The following is a 10,292-nucleotide window of genomic DNA, read 5'->3' on the forward strand; positions in this document are numbered from 1 at the left end:
TACTATTGTTCACTTAGTAGAAAAGCGTACTATGGAATACGAGAGCTTTTGTCTATCAACTTAATACCAGGCTCGAATGTATTTTTAGTGGAGGTAATTGTTTTGGGAATTGAACAAATTCATTGTTCTACGAATAGATTGAAAGCATCCGGAGTAATTAAAGAAAAACAATCGTAAGGGACATGTTTTGTTGATTGTTTATTGTGGAGAACAAGTAAATAAAATGAAATCGAGAAAGTGCGTGTCAACAACACAGAGGGAAACATTTACAATTGAACTCAGCTATGTTGACTTTGCAGATAAATAAATGTTTTTTTAAATCGATTTCTCATTTTTTATTTTATTCTTGCTTGATAAACACTTAAATACATATTACAATTCAATGAGGATTTTATTCGTGTTGAATTCTTAGTAGAAACGTTAGAGCGCTGTATGATCCTTTCACCAACTGAAAAAAAATATTATTATTATTTTTTGAACAAATCTCAAAAGTCCTAATTACCAATTTTTTTAACATTCACTAAAATAACTCATGATTTTTGGTATTCAAGGAAACTTGACGAAGAGTTAGTTAAAGTTTATTAGTAACTTTTTAAGTATGTATAATTTTTGTCTTATAAATAATGAGATGTCAATTGGTTACCGGAGATAACAACGTATTCTCTATAAGATATGTATGTGGTCGCAATTATAATGCATATCGGCTGTCTTATCATTCAAGGTGCAATGTATGATAGAATCGCGGCAGATGCAGGATAGCGGTACTTACTACTGTAGCAGCCGTTGTAACTATACTGAGACCCTTAGAACTTATATCTCAAGGTGGGTTGCGCATTTACGTTGTAGATGTCTATGGGCTCCAGTAACCACTTAATACCTGGTTGGCTGTGAGCTCGTCCACCCATCTAAGCAATACAAAAAAAATGCTTAAAACTAATAATTCACATAAAATACCAACACTAGTATACGATGTTAAGGAGAGATTATACATTCCGCCGGCCGTGAACACAATCGGCTTGTTCGCACGAAGAATCACCAGCAGAATGGTGGACCGCACTGTGGGAACAACTGTCATACCACTTTCCCACCCTGAACAGTACACCGCATTGCCAATGTTCAAGCTCTGAATGGGAAAAGCATTTAAATTTAGATCAGCTCTAGTGTAAACAAAACGCATATTCAAATTTACTTTTTTTTAAAAACGCTTAAGCGCGCTTTTATGTAAAAGTATTATTCTTTAAGCATTATGTTACGTGCGTGTTTAGAAAATAAAAAGACGTCATTCGAAAATTCAATTGAACTTTGATTCTTACTTTAAGAATGCTTAATTAAATGTTATACCTAGCGATATGCCACATATTTTCAAGTTTTGTTTTATTTTTGAGTTTTTCGCATTTAAACTAAAAACGGACCTTTTTTCCTTAGGCTACAAGAATTGACATAACGTCATAATATGTACTAGTTTCGTTACAATCAAAGACTTAGCTTCTAAATAATGCAATCAAATAGGATTGTTACTAATGTATTTTACCTTATTCGTAATTTCTTCACACCAACGACAAACGACAAAAAGCGTGAACATGTTGTACCCAAGATAAAACAAACTCATCAGACACTTCACGATGTTCACTGATATTGACTGAAAATATTATAATACACTTATATAGGGATATGTTACGTAAATTTTAACAATTGTTTTTTTATGATTGAAGTATCACTGGTGGCCCGGAGGCCTTTCCAGTTTCACCAGGACAGGTGGGCGAGCAAGGCTCAACCAGGAGGGGTGGGACTTGCTAACAGCTGCCCGAGCGCCTCCGAAGAAGACCTAACAACTCAAGAGTAGCTGCTTCGCGAATGAATCTACTACTGAATCGGAATCGCGACCCGCTGAGAAGATGCGGCGTGAAACTCAACGGGCTGATGCATGGGTTAGGTTGCACGTCGACCTCTTTGTCGAGTTCGACGAGTACGTTTACCGGGGTCCCTAAGTCTGCTCCTAGTGTTAGAGCTAAAGGTGTCTAATCCAAGAGTTATTGGATCTGATGGATCCCTAAGGATGTGTCTAGGGCGACGACGCTGACTTGCTCCTCCGTGATCAGGATTCGGGGAGTAGTCAGCGGCGGCAACGATAAGGCGATTATCATGACGCATAGCCTTATCGAAGTAACGTTCCGACACTGACTTCATGTGTTTGCGGGTCGATTCATGGCTCAGGTTATCGTGTAAGTCGACGTTCCTCACGAACCATGGAGCTCCGACGGCTAACCTGCAAAAGCGGGATTGTAGAGATTGGAGGGTGTCTATGTATGTGCGAGCCGCGTAAGCGAACACCACACTTGCGTAAGTCATGAATTAACAATTGTGTGAACTGTAATGGTACAGATATCATTGTAAATTACATGATTCAGGTGATCGCCGGTCGAAATTAAATTACATATTACGAGTATGATAGTATATTCGCTGCTTCTACGTATATTTTTTGTTTGACGCACCAACTGATCTACAAATCGACTGGGATTATATTATAGCGGAGAGTAACTCAGATAGCTCCCGGGACATATCGCAAAGCTGTATACCGGGAAAATGTAGCGTTTTTCATGCTATCTGACTTAGAAATTTAACGCGAGTAAAATAGCGCGAGGATCGGACGGCCGGTGGGGCAGAAAGATTCTTGAGTGGAGACCACGTATTGACAAGCGCAGTCTGGGACAGCCTATTAGATGGACCGATGACTTGGGTCGCGGGGTCAAATTGGATGCAGGTGGCAACTGGTGGCGATGGAGATCGATTAGAGAGGCCTATGTTCACCAGTGGACAGCTATAGGCTGAGTGATTTGTGATGTGAAAACTGTGCTGCATATCCAGCCATATAGTAGTAATGTTTCTGTCGCATGCTAACAGGTGGTCATTGTAGGCAAGATGGTGGTCATTTTGGCTATTTCGATCGCATCAGTTTCAACTTAGGTAGCCGTTAAACAAATACAACTGAAATTTTGATCACGTATGACATTCACGTTGCTATCTATATCTATGGGGTCTGCTAACTACTGAACATGAGACGGACCGTTAATTCATCTGCCCATGTAATGCAAAACGTACAGGACATTCTCACCCACTTTTAAATATTGTCCACTGCCTACTTCGGCATCTACGAATAATAAATCTATATAACAGCTAATGAAAACGTTAAAAATTTAACTCTTGGGTATCGTATTAACTATATTCATATTATTAAATTCTTTATTTATATATTATATAAATTTTATTTTATTTGGTTATACTTTATTTATCTATATATATAAAAATAAATTGCTGTTCGTTAGTCTCGCTAAAACTCGCGAACGGCTCGACCGATTTGGCTAATTTTGGTCTTAAATTATTTGTGGAAGTCCAGAGAAGGTTCAAAAGGTAAATAAATATGAAAATTCTCGGAATTAAATAAAAATAACAATTTTGTTTTTCCTTTGATGTGTCCCCCGTCGGACGGATTCCTTTTGTTTGTTTTAAATTTATTTTATACAAAAGTTTAGGTCTTTTATTTATCAATTGAGGCACTACGAAGTCTGCCGGGTCAGCTAGTATATAATATAATGATCAAATCATTATTTTCTTGTCCTCTTGACTTTAGCCACGTTTATCATGTACATTGCAATGTATTTGAATCATAGATCTACATCTAAACTAAATTTAGGTATTATTATTTTATTAATCTATATCTTACCGTGGTGGCCTGATATCCAACAAAGCAAATAAGCAGGCCACTTGAAGCCAACTGACCTAACATTGGCCGGCTCAATATGGCCCGCAATTCCATACTGCGACTGTAAACAATATCATTACGTCTCGCTAATATGGTGTTAGCATTCGTGTTTTATTACAAAGTTCAAAGGTCTCTGTAATTTTCTCAACAAATGACTGTTTGATTTTTTTTTTGAACTCAAAGGAGGTTTGCGTAGCTTCAAGATACAGAGAAAATACAACTCGAAATTCCATTTGATATATTCATTAGCAAGTGGGCTTTCAAAGTGACTTAAATTGTTTCAAAGGTTTTCGGTATTTCTTGTAGTTTCGAATAGGTCACCTTGAATAATATGGAATCTGACATTTTGTTTTTAGGCATTTCACCTACGATCGTATATAAAAATAATAATAGTATAAAATATGTTTCAGATTCAGCACAGACATCATATCTTATACAGGCAAGGAAATCATATCTATTAATTCGAAATTTAATGCGAAACGGGACGATTAAAAAAACAAATGTTGCGAAATTATTAATTGAAAGAAAAAAAAATGGTTTTGTCAAATATAAACCTTTTAAATTAAAAACCATAAAAATACTCACTCCAGAAGAAATGAATGTTGTTCAACCAAATTACTTAACCTTTTCATGTAAATTCGAATAAAAGCTGGATCTGAACTACGTTCATGCATTTCCATATCTAAAAATGAAAAGGAAAAAAATTGTATTATAGTTTACACAAATTTACAAATTAAGCCCACTAATAGAAATCTATTTGTTTTATTTAATATCAGTTAAGAATTTCCTAAATACAGTTTATAACGATGCCTAAGTTTGCCGGATCTAAAAAAAAATTGAATGTGTTTTTTCTTTGTTAGTAAACATATTATTATATTTCTCTTGGACAGCCACAAATAAACTATTTAATCAATTGTAATAAAAGCTTGAGTTTAGGAACTTTTATAATGTGCTTTGTATAATACTACTGCTACTGAGATAAAGCTGATGCAACCCTGAACAAAGATTAGTAATAAATAAAAACTTCACCGTACCGTGGTCTCCATAATCATTACTGCAGTCGATCAAAATATTCTCAAAGCAGTCGGCTAGAACAGCGTACTGACAGATCAGTGGTATCAAATAGGATTGCATAATTAGATCTGTGACCATGACGTAATGAGCAGTATAGTTGAAAGCAATCAGCACGATGACGTAAGTGAACAAGTATCGGAGAGGCGTGTCGAAACTGAACGGCAGTCGAAGTCCGACCATCAAATTATATTCAAACTCATCAATTAATGGATGAATATACCTGAAATCAATGATTGCTTAAAATATTTATTTAGTTCTATAGGCGTTAAAAAAAAGGTCGCAATCGGCTTACGACCATAGCGTTTCTGCAACTCTATCAAAAATTTACGATAAACGTTCACTCATTTTCATCAACTGAACTTCAATCCAAATCTAAGCTTACACTAATATTTTTAGTCTGCTCGGAAATTACTAATTCATAATTAGCGGTGGAGGTAGTTGTGAAGAAAGGATACATGTAATGGGCTATGACATCAGCTATGATTGTGTTAGAATATATTATTATTGACTTTGCATTCCCCACCCACTGTTCCTTATGTTCAGGCTTAATACAAATTTCTACATCGTAATAACACTTATTTTATTTTTTCACGTAAATATTCTTTTGTCTTAAAAGCAGTCCTATTGCTATCGATTTACTACTTTTTGAAATAAATATACAATACCAGATATAGGAATCTTCGCTACCTCATTGACGGTTAATATGAAACAATAAATCAAAATTGCGAGTTTAAAAATACTTTAGATATTCATGAACAGAATGGCAAACCGGCGCCAATGCTTTTATTCAATCCAAACAAATAACATTGTAGTTGAACACGAGTTTTGTTTACTAAACGAAACCTTCGATGCTGCGTAGTTTCGCGGTTTTTTCTTGCCAATATTTGTGCAAGGTTAAATAAAACAACACAATATAAATAATTGTTTTCGTTGGCTTACGGTAACTGCGTTTCGCGGAAACCTGTGCATTTGTTTGCAACCACGAACAGTGTATAACATCCTAGTGATGTTTACATTTCTGTTTTTTGTTACAAACATCAAACAATGCGTTAGCTGGAAAACGTACGATGTTTTCGGCTGCGCGGCTGCAGCAGACGGCTATTCGTTACGTTTCAGACGAGAAATAATAAATACGACGCCTTTTACGTTTAACGACTGAAGTTTTGTGCTCGCGACAATAAAATAAATAAAAAAGTTTAAAAAAAACTATAATAACAAAATACGTTTTTATAGAAAATCCAACTAAAAAATAGAAAATAAATTTTAATAAATTTGAATTTAAGATAGTGTAAGAAAAAAATGTCTCTATTGTAAAAAAAAGCGTTAGTTTTTTTAAACTATTATTTATTTTTCATTTTTTAGTTGAATTTCAAAGTTTCATTATTTTTTTTTCAATATTTTTTTAAATATTGAATTGTCATCGTTCCTTAATAAGTATACCAAATTTCGAGTTAATCCGACATTTTGAAGGGGGTCAAAATCATGTTCAATGATTCCGTTACAAACATACATACGTCTGAAGCTAATAAAAGCGTATTAAAAAGAGACAAATCTAGAGGATTTTAAAGGCAAAAATAGCAAAATAGAATGAAATAGAATGATTCTGAAGCTTTTACTTTGTCGCGTGTGAATTGCACTCATGTTTTTATTACAGTTTAAAAGCTTACTAACCAAGCTGCAAGAGAACTGTTGCCTAAAAACAGCAAGAACTTTAGCGTCCTCTCGTGAGTTTTAACCCAGTGTTCGAAGATTTGTCGGCGTTTTTCGGTTCGTATATCGAAATACGGAGACTCCATAGATGTAGCCAGACGCCTGTATATATCTTTGTGCTGCACCTAATATTATCAGTTATTTTAACTATATTAAGTAATGTAGGATTGGTAAGAACGGAACGTATGAAAAGAGTGTGGAACGGAGCGTTAAGATGTGAGTGAGAGAAAACGGAAAGAAAGGGAGAAGAGAATGACAGACAGAATGACAGAGAAAAGGAAGATGGCGAAGACGGTTAAAAAATGAGCAAGGCGTAATGAAAGTGTTAATTAATTTTTAATTATTATTATAACAGTAGACTTTGGAACAGTGGAAGTTGTATATTATGCACTACAATCACTACTCTACATATTTGTATAATTTAAGTAAGTATACAGTATTTTTAATACCTTTGATTTAAAAGTAGATAATATATTCATGTTATTAAATCGCAAATTGTGTAAGTATATAATTTTAAATGTATAAAATCTTTTCATTACGTCATTTTCTTTTTTTGTATTTGATGACGAATTCAAGAGCCACGTGGTGTTAAGTGTTTACCAAAGCTCTTAATAATGACGACCTGAATTCCATCACCATGGGACACGAAACTAAATCGATTGGGTTGGATATAACGGATATCCCACCATTCAAAATGGAACGCATACCTTCGTTGAAGGATTATGGTTTCCCTTACTATAATAATTATGAAAACAGCGGCTACTAGTTTTCAAACCAAAGGAAATTTTAAATTTACCAGCAATTACATTAGAATACTTGAATCGTAGCTTAACCTAAGTATTGGTTTGCATTTCGCCTCTATGCTGTTATTAAATTGTAACAGAAGATTATTTGCAAAAATGATTGCGTTAAGGATATTGTCCCTGGGTCTAAATAAATGGTTCATAATATTTTTGTTTGTTCATTCGTTTGAGTAAGACGTAAACTACTATAATTGTTTTCATGGAATGTTTAAAAGCGTGTAATGAGACTCAAAATTGAAACATACTCTTAATACGTGAAGTGATCTATATATTGGTGGTAGGACCTATGGTGAGTCCGCACGGGTAGGTACCACCACTCTGCCTATTTCTGCCGTGAAGCAGTAATGCGTTTCGGTTTGAAGGGTAGAGCAGCCGTTGTAACTATACTTGAGACCTTGAAATTTATATCTCAAGGTGGGTGGCGCATTTACGTTGTAGATGTCTATGGGCTCTGCTAACGACTTAACACCAGGTGGGCTGTGAGTTCGTTCACCCAATTAAGCAATAAAAAAAATTAAAAGAATAACTAACATGTCTTCAAAACAAATGCGTCAATTATATGATGAATTTTAAAATACCAAAATCAAGTGCAATCGAAATTAAAACATCGAACCAGGTTTTTTAGTTTCAGCATCATAGTCATTTGTATCACGATAACATTGATGGAAGATGCGATTTCATCGAGGCTCAACGATTCAGTACAGACAAACCAGAGTTCTCCGCCAATGAACATGCCTATCATCATTTTAACCACTGCGCTGTAGACGAGATAAGATACGCTGCGGTCCAACGACGATAGACCTGCATAAGTAATGATATTTTTATTTATCATGTTCATTATTATCATTCGAAATTTAAATTAATTTGGTGAGAGTCGAATTTAATGAATTATTAATTTAATTTAATGAAAAAACAGAACAGTCCTCGTAAATCAATTCGATTACGGTATTTTTATATTTATACCGATATTTTTTTTACTATATTAATATTGCTTTCTGATGTAAAAATATTTTTAAGCTGTTGCATAGCTTCTATCGCGGGCCTTGAGCGCGGCGACTGAATCAAGAAATTCCGTAACGAAAATAGCCTGACACCCCACTACGCCTACTATGTAGCTCGCGTTCAACACATTCACACTTTGCGCTGGTGTAGTGTTTGTGCTTATTCACAATGGCGTGACGTCGCACTGCATGAGAATCATGAAAAGTCTGCCCATCTCTCTCACGCGGTCTAGCTTATGAGTGTGAAGGGGACAGTTAATGTTTTGCTTTTGTTAATGTTTATAAATATAGCGTGGTCATATTTTTATTATTGTTTAATATTAAATTATTATTGTCTAATTGTAATAGCATAAGTTGATAAAAAATGCTTTGCAATAGCTTTACCGCGACAGTCCCCGAGTGCCACACGTCCTTTTTTTTATTTTGACACATTTACAACTGGGAACAAGCCGAAACAAATGTGTTTTGAAATCGTCTAAATATGCGTAGATAAGCTTGTTCAAAAGCAATTTCATTTTATTCGTAAGTGAATAAACTCACGGCCCTCGCAGTATTATTACCGCCTGGTCTTAAATGATAACCGAAGCTCATACATATCACAGCGTAATTTCCGCCTCCTACCCGGACTCATGCGGGTCCTACATGAGGTCGTTATATCAATATATTGTTTAACACTTGTCTGTCCTTCAAACCGCCACGTATGACTAATCTCCGACAGATATAAACAGGAATTTGGTATCGGTAGAACTTACAATGCGACACGCCTTCCAGACTGTGGTATCTTTGAGCACTGACAACTGCTTAACATCAATTAATCTATAGCGAACAGAAATTGTTCGACGTTTTTAAATAAAAAGTGGACCGTGATTATTCAACGTGTTTTCATCATATAAATAACTCGAGCATTTTCTTGAAACCCTATAATAGTATTAAAAATTTTTAAACCAGCACCCGTACTAATAAAACCATTAGAATGCCCATATTAAATTCTTTACTAAACATACTTACCAACTAAATAAGCGACCCTATATACAGGCTCATAAAAAGCAGTTTCGTAGTACCCGCTGGACAGCCTCAAAGCATCCGTGTCGCTCAGTTTTTTCCAAGCCCGTGTGAGCAAGCCCATGTCGGATTCTCACTACTATTTGAGCTCAAAAGGTCTCCGTCGACGTAATACATTGAAATTTATACAGCGAACGCTCCTTTCCTGTCCGAAGTATTTTCTTTGATCTCCTCCTCACGTAAATGTCCGCTACTTGTCATGTTCTTCAAATGGAATTGTAATTAAAATACAATAATGTTTTTGCTGTGTTTGAAAGTCGAAACAGAACGGTAAAATAATATTTTATCATTTCATAAATAAGAAGTTCAATTTATTTCACAGACAAAAAAAGGTACGTTGTCATCAAAAATGTGATTGTCTCAAAAGATACAAAATTAACTAAACAAAAAAATGAAATGCCGAAAGCCGATTAAAAGAGAAGTTTTTATTTATTTATAGGTCCCGCAGTAGTGGAAATTAGACTATAATAATTAATTGGAATTGTAAGCTTGTACACTATTATGATTGTATTTTATACTTCTATAATCATAAATTTCGCCAAGACTACACTATAAAATAATATTAATAAAGACAAACAATATTTCATCTATTCTCAATTTGACCACAGACGTCAAGAACAAAAGTTTGACAATAAATAGTATGCATGCGTGTGTGCGTCAAATACATGGTATGTAGTGTGTGTAATATTTTCTTTATTGATTTAATGTATCTTTTATGCATTATTTTAAAAAAATATTAGCATTGTGCACTTCTTCTCTATATTCTGTATAAGTGTGGAAAATTTCATACTCCTCCGTCCACGCAATTTTCGTAAAAAGGGATACAAAGTTTTCGCTTCACGTATTAATATGTAGATACCGGCATAATGTTTTCCACATGTC

The 10,292-nt window shown here is 34.8% G+C and overlaps 1 protein-coding gene across 2 annotated transcripts; it reads right to left on the reverse strand.

Moving 5' to 3' along the window:
• Positions 1-320: 320 nt before the first annotated feature.
• On the reverse strand, positions 321-9,757 carry Or-64 (olfactory receptor 64). 2 transcript variants are annotated; one of them, XM_028170107.2, is made up of 9 exons: positions 9,357-9,754; positions 7,961-8,148; positions 6,506-6,669; positions 4,795-5,054; positions 4,346-4,442; positions 3,722-3,821; positions 1,532-1,639; positions 959-1,123; positions 321-448 (listed from the first exon to the last, which is right to left on the reverse strand). In XM_028170107.2, the coding sequence occupies exons 1-9, from the start codon at positions 9,472-9,474 to the stop codon at positions 392-394; spliced, it is 1,257 nt and encodes a 418-aa protein (XP_028025908.2). In that variant the 5' UTR covers positions 9,475-9,754; the 3' UTR covers positions 321-391. The 2 variants fall into 2 exon arrangements, with proteins under 2 accessions (XP_028025908.2, XP_089586195.1); XM_089730069.1 differs by lacking the exon at positions 1,532-1,639 and having other exon boundaries at positions 9,357-9,757.
• Between the last annotated feature and the right edge of the window lie 535 nt (positions 9,758-10,292).

The sequence above is a fragment of the Bombyx mandarina genome, chromosome 09 (assembly GCF_030267445.1).
Source record: "Bombyx mandarina strain Sakado chromosome 09, ASM3026744v2".
Lineage (NCBI taxonomy): Eukaryota > Metazoa > Arthropoda > Insecta > Lepidoptera > Bombycidae > Bombyx > Bombyx mandarina.